The sequence below is a fragment of the Phasianus colchicus genome, chromosome 14 (genome assembly GCF_987193195.1).
Source record: "Phasianus colchicus chromosome 14, bPhaCol1.hap1.1, whole genome shotgun sequence".
NCBI lineage: Eukaryota > Metazoa > Chordata > Aves > Galliformes > Phasianidae > Phasianus > Phasianus colchicus.
Genome location: NC_143449.1, coordinates 13,686,988 through 13,706,168, shown reverse-complemented (window position 1 = coordinate 13,706,168; position 19,181 = coordinate 13,686,988). Strand labels below are relative to the sequence as shown.

The following is a 19,181-nucleotide window of genomic DNA, read 5'->3' as shown; positions in this document are numbered from 1 at the left end:
TGTGTAATGAGTCTATAGTAATGTTACTCCTCTGGATACTGACATGACACTTAACAGTCCACAGAAAAAAAATGTTGCCTCCAATGCATAATTTTATATATTAGATATATAATATGTAAAAATGAAAGCAACATTTAACTCCTGATACAGTATGTATTTACTGTAACAGTTTACTTAAGTGTTATGTATCTTGATGACAGAATTTTGCAATACCATAACACAATTTCCTGGATATGACATTTAACACTTCCTATTGTCATATTCATCTTTACAATTCTTCTTGTTTAAGCAGTTCTTCTTGGGGTTTTTGTTGACTTTTTGTTCATTTGTTTTGGTATTTTTTTTTGTTTTGTTTGTTTTCTTTTTAGAAATAATTTGCTAAACTTTTTTGTTTGTTTGTTTGTTTTGTTCGTCTGCCTCTGAAAAAATATAATTCTAGTGTCTTTATCTTTTTCTGTGAAAATAGCAAAACTGTAGGAATGGATTGCTTTGCCAATAAATTTCAATTACAATATTCTGTCAGAAAGGACATGTTGAGAGGAAAAAAAATGAGTTTTCAAGTGCAGCTGCCAATTCTATACACACACGGTATAGCAGACTTCTATAATAAAAATGAAAGTCCTCTGCTTACAATAGGAAGTATTATATGCCAGCCTTATTCTACATTTGCACAATTAATGTGTTTGGTAAGGCTGTGTAAACTACAGATAAGCTTTTTTGTATATCCCTGAAAAGGACTGCTGGATTTTTCTAACTATGATGTCTCCAAAGCAAACAACAAATGGCTCTGTATATATTAGGTGTAAATTAATTTGTCAAATTTTTAGTTGTCCTGGAACTGAAAATGAGCTGTATCAACCGTTGTGTGTCAGTAGCCAAAGGACTGTTGTTTTTTTTTTTTTCTCCCAGGATTTACATGCAACCAGAAAGCAGTGTGCCACATCTTTTCTAAACATTATTGAAAATTACATTAACAAAAACAAACAAACAAACAAAAAAACCAAAAAAGTACATCGTCAGATAATCTGATGTTTATTAATTAAACCCTATCAGTAGATTAAAAGTGATGCTTTTTTTATTTTTTTTTTATTTTGCACATAAAATGTAAATGTGATTTGAATAGATTTACAGTGGGGACAACAATATATAAAGCTACTTATACCTGCTGGGCACAAAATAGAAGCTCTTTTAGCATTCATTGGAAACCCTCAACAACTTGAACTTCTATAAATTTTACAAGCAGATAATATTACAGCATTTTTACACTCCTTTTTTTTTTTATTTAATTTTATTTTTATGTTACACGTAAGTTACAGTATGAAGCTTACATAGAATTCTATCCATAGGAAATATTCATACACTTTCAAATTTCCCTCCACGCAACTTCAATTGTCTCATTTAATGTACTAATAAAACTAAACAAAATTATGCAGTTTGTTAAGGAAAAAGATCTTTGTATGTACACACTGTAAATGATGATGGCTAAACAGCAACAGAATGCTAAAAGGAAAATGTGGTGTTTTTTCTTTTTTTCATTGAAGAAAGGAATTCCATTTTATCCACTATAGAATTTACTAGTTTTATTTCTGCTACTATTATATCATCCAGTACACAAAATACTGAAAAAAAAAATCCTGATCTTTACAGAGAATCATACTGAGACTTTGTCAAATAATATGATTGGAGTGTGTTTGTAATTATAGTTATCCAGCACTCATTACCTGGATTCCTCTTTCTTTGCTGAGAAATGTCTGTGATTCTCTAATAATAAACTAAGCTACAATGACAACTACTCCTTTATCTTATAAGTTTGGGGTGAAGTAACTAATATTATCGCTAACCTTTTACTGAACACTTGCAATAGGTGATTGATTATATCTGTAAAACAAACATATACGTCACTATAATATTTTAAACACCAGTAGCTTAAAGCCACAATAAGACATCAGCCAAAAAACTACCCCAGTTTCCTACTGATTTCAGCAGTGCCCATGTAATTTTCAACTAACAGGAACAGTAGCCAAAGCAAGCTCTGCAAGATTAAAAAAATAAAATAAAATAAAAAATTAAAAAGAATTAGACTTATGGCTTGAAAAGCATATGCATTATACTGTTGCTTTTATTATTGTAGAAAGGAAAATCTTAGAAAAAAAATATTGTAATATTTTTAGATCTATATTGTATCCTGTCCTGTTTTCTATTTCACACAGAAAAGCCTAGTTAAGAGCTTTCTATTTCATCTACTGCATTCTTTCAAAGAATAAATACCTGTAGATTCAACCACTGAAAATTAAAATCAAAAGCAGTTGTCATATCTTTGAGTACATTCTCCTTCTCAATTACATGAAAAGTAAATTTTGGTAGAAATGTACACCCTCCTTCCTAAGTATATCTTTTTATATTGTGTAAGGTAACCAAAAAAGAAATTGACCACTTGATCTCTATTCGTAAGCAAATGGAAGGTGAAATCTATGAATACCTTATAAATTATAACAATGAAGACAGAAAAAAAATTGGTAAGTTATGTTACTGCAATGTTTCCTAAGCTGTATTAAGAAATTGCTTCCAACAGGGAGGAAGACCTGCTAGCAGATATTTGCACCATATAGACCCACGTAAGAAAATAAGCAGGTTTTTATGGTTTTCTTTTGATTGGCTTTGGATTTTGAGTTTTTCTTCCCCATTTTATATATTTTACCAATTGTGGTGAATTTTCTTTAACTAAGTCCTAAGGATTTAGCTTTTCATTTAAATTTAGGATTCTATATACATAAATATTCACAAGCCTAACAAATTTGTATATGCACTAAGAACGGTGTTAGGCTGTGACTATATACAGTAACACCTAAAAGCCTGAAATAGCCGATTTGTCAGATACGCATTTATAGCTGGTGCTCATGGATAAACGCAGTGCTACTCCCAGACACTGCTGCCTGGTGGGACATGGCAAAATTTGCCAGAGGAATAACTTTGACAGGATCTTCACTGGTGCAGTGTCTTTCACAGGTGTTGTAGAACTGGGGCCTGGGCCCACCTTGGCCTTTGTCAGTGTCATCCTTTGGAAGGGGCCTCCCAAGAGTGTGTCGTCCGTCGGACCTGGCTCCTCGGCCCCAGCTTTGCTGGAAGCCAAATGATGGCAAAGGTGTGTTGGATTGTTGATACTGTGTCAAAGAAGGTGGCATCCAGCAGTTGTCAGAATGGCCCAGGATGAGACACTCCTGCGTGCAGGTTTCAGAGGCCTCAGCCAGGGCTTTCTGGAGATTTACTTCAATAGCTGGGAGGACAGAAAAAGATAAGAAATTATGAAAAGATTTAAACAATGATGTAAGTAGGGAATGAAGGATAAGAAAGCAATCCCAGTTCTAAAACAAAGGACATATTTTGGAAAGAAAATACCTGCAGTCATACGACTTAAATGAACATATAGATGCTTTCAATTTGGAAGCCCACAGTGGTGTCATTGGCGAGCATCAGAAAAAAACATTAGCATCTGAAGAACAGATGATAACACCACTACAGCCCAAGTAACTAAAGCCCTTATATAGTCTACTTACAATGATGTTTTTACTTTCTAAAATCGTCCCTTTAGTAACAAAGCTAAAAGCTTTACAATAATCTAGCAATACATTTTTTGCATTCATGAAAAAAATAAGATTAAAATTAGATTTTAAAAATATGCTCTTAACGCTGGATTTCTTATTTTTATTTTTATTATTATTATTTTTTTTTTGCTCTGTTTAAGGAAAAAACAAATTTAATTTGGATATAGTCAAAGGTGGTACATTGGTTTCAGAGATGCACTCAAGAACTTTAAGAATGAAAAACAGCATTACAGTTATTTTAAAGAGGATTGATTTCTTGATGCATTCAATACTGGAAATCTTGAAAAAATCAAAGGGTAATAGCAAGAAAAGCTGTAACCTCTGTAGTTTACAAGTAATCGAACCAGAGCTCTTGAGTAGATGCAAGGTTTGTGCTCTTGGAAAGGATTACAGAAGTGATAATGTGTTCAAAGGCCAACTACCAACTGAGAAACACATAATTTTCAACACATAAAAAATCTTGATCAATTTCATTTAAATGACTGTGGCTTTATTATATAGTGCAGATTCAAATTAATATAATTAAAATTCTAGAAATCATCTCTTGAAATGTTTTTCATATAATATATAATAATTTTATATTATCTTACTATGAATAGAGTTAAAATATGTCAGAAGAGAGGAAAAGTCTCTGTTCAGATATTTCATTGTGTCTTTTCACAAAACTTCAAGACTATCCTTTTATGTGATAAAAGCTATGTATGTATTTTTAATATCTAGCTTCATGAAGATAATCTTTAGAAATGGGCTCTGGCTCACAACTAGCACAGAAATTATGCTGCTACAAATTACTTATTGCAATATGAGTTCTGAGTAGGAGCCTCTCATCTTTTGAGCTTTGTTTGTAAACAGATGCTGTATTTCTGCTTTAATTTAATGTTCTGTTTTTACTTTGAATGTTGAAATCTGTGTAAACTACGAAGCATAAGTACATATTTCCATATTACATCTAAATACAAATGGATTTAGTTTTTCCTTCAGACATTAAAATACATAATGCTGCTGTCCAAAATACAGGATACATTTTTTTTTTTTAAGTCTACCACTTGTAAGTAGTCAATTGGTTTCTTGCTGTTTCATTAATGTTATATTCTTGATTATTTCTCCTGAAGGGCACTGTACATTGTATCTGCCTGTTAGGGAAATGAATATTTATAAATGTTGTTTTGCCCTATTATTAGCATTTCAACATATCTATCGTCATTTTGTCTCCATATGTCTGAATGTAATCCTGACAAAGCTTTGGCACCTTACTGTTGAAATACTAATCCAGTTTTGATGGGTAGTGGCATATATAAATATGAAAATAATTCAGTAGAGAAAATAGTTCACTCAAAAAAAGTTACTACTGCTAGATTAGTCTAATCTCTTTGTGTCCTACTATGTGCTATTAGAGACATAAATCTGAGTATATACAAGCTCTTAAAACTCTTTAATTATCCAGGTTTGCTTCTCTTCTGATCAAGACAATTCACTGAAATCAGGTACATCCTTGACTGAGAGTTGAGTAACCCCTGACTTATGCAGAAACTGATATTTTTGCATTTATTAACAAAACATTTTTGATACTCAATCCCTCAGTGTTCCTTTTATTTCAAGATATCACTTAAAATTCTTTTAATTAATTAAGCTGGAAAAATACAGTTATTTGTTTGGAAATAATAATTCTTATGTATTACTAGCTCCACATAGCAAGTAGTTACCATAATCGTAGTATTATCTAATGCTCAAATAAAAAAATAAACAAAATTAAACAATTAAAATCAGCATTTGGCAATAAAAACATAACATTTATGCTTTAGACAAGGCAACTACAGAAATAAAAGGTCACTGAAAAAGCGTTCTTGACACCATCTATACAGATCAGTATGACAGTAATTTTGTGTCATGAGTTGTCGGACTGCATGTAGATTTGGAACATGCTAGCATGCAAAGAACAACAATGTTCTCAGGATGCCAGTCTCATTTATTATCTTAATAAAGGATTTGTACATGAGTTTTAGTTTTAGCAAAAATATTATGAAAAGACGCTATCAAATCGTTAGTACAACTCTGGGCACAATCCTATGATATGAGTACAAATTATTTTGGCTTTGAGGTTTGAGTTTAATTATATAACAATCCTGCACTTGCAGACTGTTGAGAAGATAAGTTTTTTTGTAGCAATCACAATCTTTCAGGGTAGGTATTTGTAAGACATAATCTTGATTGCCAAAATAATTCTATTTTTCATCTCTGCTTATAATTACTGACGTGCAAAATATACAGTTCTCATTAATTTTGAAGAGTTACTTCCATTTTCTACTGAGCAGTTCTGCAGTGCTGCAAGAGAATAAGAAATGAAAAAGTATTTAGCACATACAAGTACTTTTCTGTATGATGCCTGACTCTTTTTTTTTTTTTTCCAACAGTAAAGTTTTGTTTATAACATTTTGCACTTAAAAAAAGTTATCAACCTATAATGTAACCTCAAAAGGAGAACATGTTTTATAAAATGAATAGAAGAGTTTTGTTTTGTTTTTAATTTAAAACATCTGCATATAGGCCATAGCATTAGTGCAGCCCTGAGGCAGATTTTAGGAGATTGGGTATGCTGTAGGAAACCAAATTAACTAAGGGTGTGACAATGAATATACTGCGAGACAGGCAAGGTCCTCACTATTTACATTTAAAGGAATCTTAGCAAATCTCAGCAACTGATCTGTTGCAGTAAAAACTACCAGCAAGGACAATCGGGTTGCAAAACAACTTCTATTTGGCATGAATTAAAAATAAATAAATAAAACCATTATTTTTTAGCACAATGAAGTAAAAATGACCATTGGAGCATAATTCTGTTTTTCAACCAACAAGCACAAAACATAGGATTTTTTTCTTCATGAATATTCACCAGACATTATCTTTTTTGCTTGTTCTTCTAGGCCATGAAATGTAGCTTCTTTCAGTCCTTTGAATTCATTCTCCATTTTCCTAAGATATCATTAGCACTTGAAATCTTTCTCACTTGCTTCCCGGCCCTGGCAGTCTATTGCCATCTAAACTATGCTTTATTTATAAAAATTTTACTTTTAATAATTCCATATTTTATCAAACCAAAGAGCTTTTTATCAGCAGTAGAGTGTACTGCTAATGGAGCCAACTTACAATACAATGCTGCTGATTTCCAAAATTCTGTTACCAACTTAGAATGAAAGGAGTCAATGTAACTAGCACTGAGCCTGGCTTCCCCTCCACCATTTGCTGCTTGCTTAAAAGGAAGGAATCAGGCTGGCTCCACAGAGCATCCCAGAGGGCAATATGAAGTGGTATGCAAGCACTGATGGGCAAGTATCAGTTTCAGTGCTCAACAGGCCGTTTATCCAATGCTGTGTAAATTGACCATCGAATTTTCTAGATGCTACTCTTCAAGCTTCCTTTTGCTTTGCATCTTTTTATGCAGGCAACTGCTTGTAACAGTTACTTCATGCAAGTCACTACCAAATGTAGGTGAAAAGAAAAACTTTTGAGCCTTTCTCTCTTTCAAAATTGGTAATATAGGTAATTATTCTTCCAGTCCCATAAGTATTCTGGTAAGAAAAATCTGTGGAGTCTGCCTCTAACAATCAAGTTAAAGAAGGTTTCTGCCATTTCTGAGTATTTTCAGAAGAGATAGTGGTTTTCTGTACTGAAATTCAGTGTCTAGTAGCATCTTCTCATGTAAGAGAATCATCAACCATGACATACAAGTAGTATGAAAGAATTTTTAATTCATCCAAGGGATCACACTCATACACATGTGAATGTACCAGTGTTGTTTGAACTCCAGAATTGTTTTAGGAATGAAGCTGTTATTTAAACTGTCTGCCTCAGAACTAAGAACGTTTTTAAAGAAAATGTATGTCAGTTCTTATGAAATGTTTAGATCAGAACTGTCAAGTATAACTAAAAGCACAATAGTTAAAAGGCTTTCTTCATTGTTCTGCAGTCTTTATCATTTATAGGTCAAAACACTCTTCAGTAAGAATAATTATTTTCACTTAAAACATCGAGTTTCAGCTTTGTCAGGTAGCTATCCTTCAGTAAAAGCAGTTATAAAAAATACTACTTGATAGTTTTATGTTTGTTTTTGGTTGTATCTTTCTATGATTATAAAGTCCATATACGGTATAGATAGAAAATACAAATGCTGAATATTCTTCTTGCATATGAAATAAAGCTGAAGAATTCTATAATGCTTTTTGCACTACAAAATACATAGCATAATGCTGCATACTTTGATGCTTTCAGCTCAATATTGGAAGTTTAAGACTATTCCTCACAGAGAATTTTCAAAGGGAGACAAGCTGTTAATACGACTGTGTTACCAGCATTCTCATAATGCTCTGTACCTTGCTGTATACAAGATATCTTTTCTATCCCTATGCCCATATGTCCATGCCAAACAGGAGGTGTACTACTAAGATAAGATCACAAAATTCATTACTTGCATTATGGAATCATGCAGGCTTAGGTTGGAAGGGACTTCTGAAGATACCTGGTCTAAATTACTGCTCAAAGCAGGCTATCTTGATCAAGCCGTATAATGTTTTTCCAGAAGTTTAGGCCAAACTTTAAGAATTGCACATCTCCCCTGAAAGATTTCTTAACATATATTAAAAGGGAGCTGCACGTTCTTAAAGCTGACCAATCAACAGTGTGATCTTCTGGAGAACCCTTAAAACATCCCTAACTTTATCCACACTAAATGTAACAATAATCAAAAGGAATTGGTAAATTTTCATTAGCAAAGTATTCATATTCCAGGCTTAGGAGCTTATAAATTATATTTAAAAATTTCAAAAACAATTTAAAAATAAAAATAAAAATGGAATATAGATAGAGTGCTTGAATTTAATGCTGAAGTCTTAATGAAAAGCCAGTATTGAATATGATACATTTTGGATGCAAACCATCCAGTGTTGCATTTAGAGCACTCTTGTTTCATAATAAAGCAAGCAACAATTAGCAAGCAATTAAGCAAATTGCCCATAATTATGCCATTGCTGAGCTATTTTTCATATTTTCACAACACAGCACATATATGAATACATGGCTTGCAGTGCCAATGCTATTCTGTCAGCATCCAGAAGTGCCTCTCATTTACTGAAGCGTTTCATATTAAACAGCTCCCATTGCACTTTCAGTGCTCTCTGCTCAGCAGGAACTCACCAGAGTGATGAAGATGACAATCTTATACTGTTCTTCTCAGCCAATGGCTCCTAAGGAATGGGTTGTGTTCTCTCCTGCACTCTCCCCCTTCCCTTCTCCCCCTCCTTCTTTTGCCCATGTGTATGTACTAAAAGTGGTACTCAATCTAAGCAAGAATTCAAGCATAATATAGGAAATAATAGCCAGAATTACCCTGGTGACCGAAAGCTGCCACTTGGGCAACATCATTTAGCAGTCTCTGCTATGTTAAGAGAACTAAAATGACATTAACAATAAGAAAGGAAGGGCAGAAGAGTTTGTTAGTATAAACTGGGCTGTTTTAATAAGTTCAGAAGGAAGAAGCTTGAATGTAGAAACCCTAAATAACTGCTGCTATAATATATCTTTTTTAGCTTTTATAATAGAATCCCTTTAGGAGAAGCTTCCTATGAATATTTTATTTCCCATATATATCTTGGTAACTCAAAAACCTAAATAAATTACTGAAGTTTTAGCCTTTCAACCTTTTTATTCAAAGAACAAGTAGGACACACCACTGCCTTTACTATATAGCCTTCCATACAGAGCTTGCCTCTCCCATATCCCATGTTAAATTACACTCTGAGGAAGGCTGATTCTCCAGACATTCTGAATGTGAAATCAAGAGGCATGCTGGAAATAACATATCTCTGTGTGACCATCTTGTGCTCAATAGAATTGCTAGAATAGGCTTTTCTTCCATTCCAGTCACAGTTACACATCCTAACATCCATGCTTTTAATTTGAATTTAATCCTAAAAGCTGTCCTGAGTGAAGCTTTTTTATTATAAAATCCCACTGGTATGAAATGTGGATATTTTGCATCTGGCTTCAACTAGTCTAACAAACATTATTAAAGATGGATAGGGAAAGTTGGTGAAGAAGAAGACAGAGAAGGGAGGATGAATCAGGGCAAAAAGAGAGAACATATGGTAATTCCTGTATAATTAACTACACTTGTGAAGTGAAGTGAATCTTTCCTTCACAAATAATAGCCTTAGAAGAAAAAAACAAAAAAACAAAAAAACAAAAACAAGGCACATTACTCTTTCATTAAGCTTCTCGTTGTTATTCTGACTGGAATTCCAATCTTGTATTAATCAAAACCAAGAAATTGTTTAAAAATAACAATCTCATAAGAAGCTTGGTTTCAGTAATTGCTGTTTTCTACAGAAAGATATTTCATTGAAAAAAATAAGCTTCTGAAAAAAAACTGAGCTCCTCAAACACCTGCAACCTCTTTTGCTCAATGCTAATGAACATGCATGTGAGAATATTGCAGAGTGCATGGTATTGACCCCTCTTCTTTCAGCAGCCTAACTGTATTATTGATCTTTAATGTATGGGCCTTGTTTACAGCAAAACAAATATTCTAATTTGCAAAAGACATATGTTTCTTATATTGAGTTATCAATGAGAATTTTAACCGTAACTTGTAAAGTATAATGAACATCTAAAATGAATAGCCTAAAATCTAGTCTATTGATTAAAATAGTGAGTAATACAATGTTCTTTATTTAATATTTAATTAACTGCTTTACATTTGTGCTGAAGCTTTTTAATTATTAATACGGAGTTCATTATTTAACACAGAATATAAATTTAAATTCAAATCAATTAGATAAGGTGAAACTACACAGTGAAGAATGGTTTTTCCTCCAGCAATAACCTTTGACTTGGAGACAAAGTAAAGAGTGAAATCTGTATCTCTTCCCCCACACACGCATCTTCAGTGGTATACATCAAGCTTTTCTACTGATGTAAAATTTCTGCAATAAACCCAATATCCTGCAAAAATATGCTGGATGAAAATGATTTTCAGCTGTGATTTTACAGCTGGCCCCTGGAAGAGAAAACACTTTCAGTAGAAGTTTTCTGAAAGACATTTGTAACACAGCAAATTTTTCTTCCTCTTGATATGTCAAACTTCATTTTAAGCCTCTAAAGATAAAATTATTGTTTGCGGGAAGGAAAAGAAGAGTCTATTTAAAGTTGTAGATACCCAGCAATTATCATCTTGGAATAACTGTCTCCTAAGTATTGTTTTTATCTTAATGTGGTGGGCTGACCCCAGCTGACAACTAAGTGACACACAGTGGCTCACTCTGGCAATCCCAGCAGGATTGAGTGCAGTGAAAACCTTATATCATTCTCTGCAATATGAGCTTCTCTCATCAAAGTCATTTTTTAGTGTGATCACAAAAATAGAAGGTATAGTAATGCTAGTATATCCTCAAGCATTTGTAGAGAGTCTGAAGCAATAAGTACAGTACTTATTTCACTAAGTACTCTCTAATATGATGATGTTTCTAAGGCCCTACTGCCCAAAAATATGTGTATTCATATATAAAAACTAGTTTTATGCTTTCTTAAATATCCTTAAACATTACTTGAAGTATGTGATGCAGAAGTTCTATGAGGATTAGTATATCTCTTATTAACTTCAAGAGATTAGATTGCGAATGTGTAGTAGAAATTGCTTTCCATCCTTCACGTGGAAGTCACTCCTTAATGTTATACAAGTTGTTTCCTGTTTCCTGCTGCTTTTCTGACAATTAACCCTGTTTGGATGTTTCCACCAAGAAGTTATATCTAACAATTAAGTATCTATGCCAAATAATATTAGAAAAAAGTTCTAAAAATAAAACAAAACAGAATTAAGAAGATAAAATCTGGAATAAAAAATACCTGCATATTTATTTTCTCTTTATTAGAACCATGGACATATTTGTTACCTTAGAAAAAGTAAGAACACATTAAAACAGAAGGGGGGCTAATTGACAGAAAATTCATTTAACCAATACTGGGTAACACTGGACATTCTGAAGTAGCATTTATGTCTCCTTTTTTGTGATCAAATACTTTTCCAAATACCTCATTAGGAATGCACATGAGGAGCCCTTACCAATTAAACAGATGTGTTTTGCTTAAGTTCATTTATTTATTTAATCAAGAGTCAGTTCAACATGATACATTCTCTCATTTAATTCAATAAGAAGAAGCTTTTGCATGTGGGTTTGCTGTGGGATTTAGTAGTGTATCAACATTAATTTGAGAGGCACTGGAAAAAGAGAGTGTATTATACAAAGGAAATACGTGCATTGCTACATTTCCTCTTCAAAAAACAGGGGGAAAAACCCTATGTCATACAAAGAGCTTGAGGTTTTGTTTGTACAGCACTCCTCAAAATGCAGCTTTTTAAGCTCATAATTTGAAAATGAAATTTATTTAGCAGTCACTTCTACTGATGATTCATAACATCTGTTTTTTTCTCTTCTTCCAACCTTTCTAAAGAGTTTTCTCCCTTTTTCATTCATACTTCCATTCTTGCATTCACACACACACACATATATATTTAAGATTCAGAAAAGAAGACAATTACTATTTACAATACCTGGCCTTTAAGCATACAGGGAAGATTACACCATGCTCAGTTTTTTAAGGCCAGGGGGTTGGGGGAGAAAGAGGAGTGTGAGAGAGACAAGCAAAAGGACAGAGAAGTAGGTCAGTGTTTTTGCATTGTTTTTTTTTGTTTGTTTTTTTTTTTTGTTTGTTTGTTTTTTTAATAAATCACTGAATACTTAAAGCATGGAGATTCATACAGAGAACTAAGAATTACTAAATCTACATAAACTCATTTACTGTGGAAACAGCAGAAAATACATTCTTTAAGCTTAGGCTGTGAACACTGCAATAAAAAAAATCAATTACCTTTTGTGGTTCTCTGGCTAGAGAACAAAGATCTATCCTCGGAGACAGGAAAATAGATGAACTTCAAACAGATAAAGGAATAGAATTTCTAGGTAGAATAAGGTCAGTACCATTTATTCTTGATAAATGACCTTCATCAAAATATTAGTGTACACTCATATTACTCTAATAATGAACTCTAACACTCATGAGTTAAGGAGATCAGGTGAGCAAGCCATCCTCAGCAGAGTGTAGGGTGATGAAGAGGACAAGAATTACAGGTACATTTGAGATACCTCACAGAGGCGTGGGATAAAATAACTACATTTCTGCTTCAGTTTTCAGTATTCACACTTTTAATTCACTTCAATAAGTTTCCTGATGCATTTACCAAACTGGGGCTCTGTTTTCAGAAAGTTCAAAGAGCCATTATTTTCAATACTATTGAATTTACAGTAAAAGTAATCTAAGATAGAATACTAAGCAGTTATATAAAGTAACTGAACAATTGTTTGCAATTGTTCATAGTTCAGACATATTAATGAAATCTATATTTTCAAAAGGAATTTATAAAAAAACCCAGATGCTAAGTAAATCAGTAAGCAGATTTTTCCTGTGCTGTCCTTAGAGGTAGGTAATAAAAATGTGTTTTAAAAAATTTTGCTTTCATCAGGAATAAACAAACAGAAATTTAAAGTCAAAGACCAGTAGAGCAGCAAACAAAAACCTCTGCAACATTCTTTAAATATTCTGTGGCTTTTATGCTGTGAGCCCAATTGCATTTCAAGAAAACAAAACAAAACATTTCCTTTATTAGAATGCAAAGCAAACAATAAAAAGGTTTTTTTTTTTTATTTTGAATATTCCTCTGACTGTGAATATTTCTAGATATTTTCATTATGTTCAAATGTAAATACCTATGTAATACTGCTTATTTGAGTGCTGCTAGATACTGCATTTGATTGATCAACAGTATTAAAACTATTTACTTGAGTTCAGTATGCAAGTAAAGCTGGCTGAAGCTTTTCTGGCAAAGCAGTTTTCTATCAAAGTTGTTTTTTCAAGTTCACCTGTTTTGTGACAGCATTGATTCAAATGAAATTTTGGGGTACAAAGTATAGGAACTAATAGTTTCCATTTTTCCTCCTTATTTCCATGTAGATTTTTTCTAATATGAGAATATCTGCTAGCCCAACATTATGCAGTAAGGACATTACTGAAAGGAAATGTTCTCATTTCACCAAAGCTTTTCCTCAGATTTTTCATTTCACAATGTCATGTTCAGCTTATGATTCTGAAAAACAGCATTACTTCCAGTTAACTGCACCTGCAACACAGCCTAACACAATCTACGTTCATTTCCATTTTCTAAATTTTCTGTGACTCCCTTACCATTACTACAGAAGGACAAGCTTTATGCTCCACCTAATTCTGTTTTGGAGGATTTTTGAGTTTTTATGAATAATTATTTTAGAAAAATTTTAAAAATAACTACTGCAGAGTCAGGAAGTCACACCCTTTCATTCCCCTGTACTGACCAGTAGCTTGTCAGATCTCTTGCGCTTATTAAACTCCTTACTCACAATGTACAACCTTGTGCAAAGGCAGACAAGAGATGTAAAACTCTGACATTTCATCTCTCCACAGGACAAAAGGATTCCCCTCCTGCAGCTTCTGTCCTCCCCAAGACGACACTCTCCTCCATATGGCTGAAGCCCAGGTGGGTTTGTTTCTTGGAAAACCCTTTGAATTGCAGGCACCTTGATAGCTAGACAGCATTTTCTAACCAATTTTTCACAGCAGTTTTCTGTCACTACCACTTTGTCAATCTGCCACAGATTGCCCTCTGTGGAACCATGTAGCTACTCATCCCTTCAATAGAGACTCCCAAAAAATGTGAAAGGGCCATGTTTGATTAACAACTTTGTGATTGCTGTAAAAATGAAATTTGAAAGGTAATAATTACACTTGTAATTACTTAGGTCTAAATCTCTTATGTCTTCTGTTCTCCCTCTTTCTGGGCAGCTGGAGCAATGACTCATTAATAATAATAAAGTCATTTAACCCTGCAGGCACATTACAAGGAGAAAGATGTCATTTGTCACCTACACAAATAGAACAATCACTGAAGGATACAGAAAGAACACTATTTCATATTTATTGCAAATGATAAAAGGGACATTTTGCACTCATTCTTACCATGACATCCCAATCTGCTTTTAATTATCAGCAAACATAAGGGAACAGCATACAGCATATGAGGGGCTACTAATAATGCATTGTCCTGCGGTGACATTTCCATAATCACTTTAAATCTATCCTATACATATGTACTAGTCAGAGCTTTCTGCTCATGAAATCATACCCCCTAGTAAGGAATGAATTATCCTTTGCAGATTTAGTCACAAAAGCAGCTCTCTCCAAGAGTCTGAGGGTTTGACAACTGACATATGTATTACTGTTACTTTAAGTGATAAGGTTTGGCATTCTATTTCACTTATGGTTGAATACAGCTTGACTTATATTTAAGTACATTTGTACATTTGAGTTCTTTAAGCCAGGATCTGTACAGTTATAGTTCCCACTGGCATTAATTCAGCCAAAGATCTCTGCAAGTTGCTCAGTTTTCCAGTGCTTTTCAGCATTGTTCTGAACTTCACTACAAGAACTCTGTATGACGCATTCTCTATTAGATGATATAAAGACCGTTATTCATAGGGAACTCGTGTCAGTACCTCAAAATTCAGTGTATTTTAAAAACAATCACAGATGGGACTGCCTGTCTGTGAACTAAAATTCTGAGAAAGAGATGAGGCTCTTCTTCCCCTAAATAATTTGTTCAGATGTGAAACCTTGAAGAAAAACACAAGAAAGAAACTTTCACTGTGATATTATTATAAGAACAATTGAAAAGAAGTTTCATGTAAATAAAAATCACTACAATCTGAGTTTCAACTCCTTCAGGCTAGAACTACAAATTCTGTTTTGCTTTATGATCAGCACTTATCTAACCAGAAAAACCAGAGAACAAGTTTTAACAGTTATAAACTGTTATTGTGAGGGGCAAAAAGGAGGTAAGCAAACCGCCTCAATCTGTTTATATTTTCCCTACGTACCACAATAGGCTATATAAAGACATTCTTTAAGAAAGTTAAATAAGTAGTGTTAAGAAATAAGGCACATCAGGAAGGAGTAAAATGCACAGAGTAAAATGCATATTTTCACTCAAGACAGTGACAACACAGAAAAGCTTATACATGGAGTGAAATGTTTTGTCAAATTGAAAAATGGAAATAATATGAACACTACAATTTTCACATCAATTCGAGGTAAAATGTTTTGAATTACAGTCATTTTAATCTTGTTTTATAAAGAAAATTACTTCAAATGGGTGATAATTTAAAACAGCATAATCCAAACTCATTGTACTCCAGTCAGGCATAGAAGTGAGAGTGGTTCTGAGTGATTCGGAGCAATCTCTACACAGCAGCTCAGAGTCTCATTCAGAACAGACATTTGAAAGAAGAAAAGGGATACTTGACCAGAGTTTCCATCTGATGAGTACAGAACCACATACTGACTGTGATGTTTCCAACTTCCTAACTGGGATTTTTTAGGCACTGCTAGCACCCTCAGAAATTTTGGCATGTTTTCTGCTGTGGTAATACTTTTCAAAGTTATCTCTTTAGCTAATCAGTTATGACCAGTTACTCCACTGAAGTGGAGCTGTTTGGTTATAAGTTTCTCATATCACTTCACATAAGCCTTTTCCAACTGTTAAGAAATTTTTGGCACGTGGAGGACTTCTCTTGGTACGACAGGAATGTGGATTATTTTCTCTTTTTCTTTGTTGAAAAAAACTCTCAGAAAATACATTGCTGAGTTTTAATTCTCATTTAGCTTCCATTGAACAAATTCCTGCAGTGGCTTTCAGATTTTCTTTGACATTGTTTTCACTTCTCCAAAGCATTTTATTATTAAAATATAAAAATATTCTAATTTTAACTAGGGTGATATGTGAGTAGTTTGTATTTCTAAATCAGATAATTTTCTCAGCAGCTGGACAACTGACATGTAATAGGAATAATTTAGGTCATATCTGTGTTTAACACAATTTTTTAAAGTAAGAGATTTCTCATATTTTAAAAGAAGACAGTTTTAGGGAACAATTATAGCTATGATTATTAGAAAGATTTTAGGGTCAGCAATATCATCCTTGGAAATGTGAATAAGTATCTCTGACAGGATTTTTTTTCAGCCCATTTTGATAGCTATCAGGACATTCACAAGGATTACTTTAACTGTTGAAGGAAAGTGTTTTTTTAAAAAAATGCTGTTGATTTTGTTTGTTTTTTTTTTTTAGAAATACTTTTGAGGACACCAAGTGTAGGAGTATAAAGTCAGGTATCCAATTTTTCAGGAAAAAAAAAAGTCATTATTTAAAAAATAAAACTTTTATAATTGGAGCACAATGTTGATTAATCTTTAAATTATTCTTTCTTGAACTTAGTTCTACAAGCATCTTTCTCTTATCACCACAAGCTATCTAAATTGAGGATTTTGGAGACCTATTTGTGGAGAGTTGAATTTCAGAGTGTAGGTGTTAAGTTTTCACTCAGCTCTTTTTAATAACAAAAAGCCCTGACATCAGACAGTAATTTTATTTATATACATTTAATATACCATGACTTTCTATGCAAAAGTGATTTTCGCTCCTATTTGATAAGATTTGATATAAATATATTTATGCTAATAAAAATGTAATATATATTAAAAAATGAAGTTAAAAACCAGCATTCTGATTTGTCGAGGAACTTCCCACCTTCCTTAATACGTGAGATTTAATTAGCCATTTCTCTATTGAATTTGGAAGAGGATCCCATAGAAACAAGGTTTAAAAATGCTCAATTCATATGAAGTCACTAAAACGTAGCATTTAGCACTTTCAGAAGTTTAGTTTGTAAATCTGGGATGTAGCAGACATATGGTAAATAAAAAAAACATCAGAACAATTCTTGTTAGAAATGGCAGTCCATATACTGCCCTTAAATGTAGTTTATAAAAGCAGATACAAAAAAGCACATGATTTATGTTTCTTTTTTTTCATAAGCTTTACAGAAAGGATTTTTTAAGTCTAGGGTAAGTGCTGCTCTGGCAGATGTATGTCAAAAGCTCTCAGCATGTTTGGCACACAGATTTCTTTTTAAAAGGGTTCAAACCTGAATTTCAGGAGCTAATGTTACTTAGGCTTCAGTGGAATAATGTGACAGTCATCTTTTCTACAGCAAGTATGGCTGGCAGGAGAACTTTATGTCTGTATTCCAAATGGTTGCTTTGAAATCTTTCTGTGGTTTTAATTAACCATAGAATATAAAAGGCCTAACTGAAAAGCTACCAGTCAATTGCTGACCAAGTGTGCACTAGACTGTTATTGAATCTCTTCAACTATTTATTCCTTAATTCATCTTTAGTCTCCTAGAGATGTCATTAATATGCTCAAAGTTAACTCATTATCATCTATTGCTTCTCTTCAAGCTCATGTTAACAGAATAAATTCATGAAAAATGGTCTGACTTGAAAAGGAAGATTTGGATTCTGACAGAGAATAATTTATTATGGCTGGGTAAAAGCCTCCCACCAACTGGGCTTTATGAATGCTGGGAGATGAAATTGTTCTGCAGAACCTCTGCAGAAAAGGATATTGAAGTCTCAAGGAGAAAACAAACAAACAAAAAATACAACGCAGGCTCTACTGCCAAAAAATGTAGGTTCCTCACATGGATTCTCTTTTATTTTTACACTCACTGGTCCTTTCTCTCACCTTCTGTACTGCCTTGAGGCAGAAGTAATCATTAAGGCTCTGCTGTCTATTTGCATACCACAGAGCCTGTGACACACAGACAGGCACCATCACACAAGGACAGGAGTGACACTGACAGTGACTTTCAAAGTTGTACAGAAACATTACTTGAGGGTCACAAATTCTTAATCAATAGATCCATGAAGCAAAAGTCTTCACAGTAATGCTGCATAATGTACCAATATTTTTTAGAAAATTGTTTCGTTATAATTATCACATATAACAGTAATTAATATTGAGTAATCTACTGCTCTAAGTTTTATACAATATTTTCTAAACACAGTTTATATGTAGATAGATAGAACAGCTGGATATAACAGCATTTATAATATGTCTTAGGTGTTAATAAATTGCTTATTCCAAATGTTGGTTTGGGCGTGGGTTTTTTTTTTTTTTTTTGCCATTTTAAGTCCATAATATAGTAGAATTGGAAAGCATTGTGATACTGTCATGAATATGGAATATGACTTGTGCAAATTCATTTTAAGGCCTGAATATATTTGATTAATTACAATATTTCAGTCAATATACTAGCCAGTACTGTTTCACCTAGTTACTGTTCTTCCTCCCTGCTGTAGCAAAGGGGGAATTTTCTCTCACCTGTACTAAAAGCTGCTGTATACTGGACATGGCCATTTCCCTACGGAGTTGTTACTCCATTTATCTATCACTTTATAGACTTATATTCTAATTCTCTATGAATCAGAGCCACTTTTCTGTTTCTTGTCTTGTCATAGTATGAGTAATTATGCAACTTCAGGACTTGAGGAACTTAATTTCCCTGGGGAAGGGAAAACAATAAAACCAAAAAGCAAGCAGCAAAT

The 19,181-nt window shown here is 33.3% G+C and overlaps 1 protein-coding gene across 2 annotated transcripts in view; it reads right to left on the bottom strand.

Annotated features, from left to right (window-relative positions):
• Positions 1-2,089: 2,089 nt before the first annotated feature.
• Positions 2,090-19,181, bottom strand: part of PCDH11X (protocadherin 11 X-linked) — a 441,647-nt gene continuing 424,555 nt past the window's right edge. For both annotated transcript variants that reach the window (XM_090150278.1, XM_090150279.1), the window contains one exon: positions 2,090-3,274. In XM_090150278.1, the coding sequence (XP_090006404.1) occupies positions 2,883-3,274 (392 nt within the window). In that variant the 3' untranslated portion in view covers positions 2,090-2,882. The remainder of the gene's footprint in view (positions 3,275-19,181) is intronic.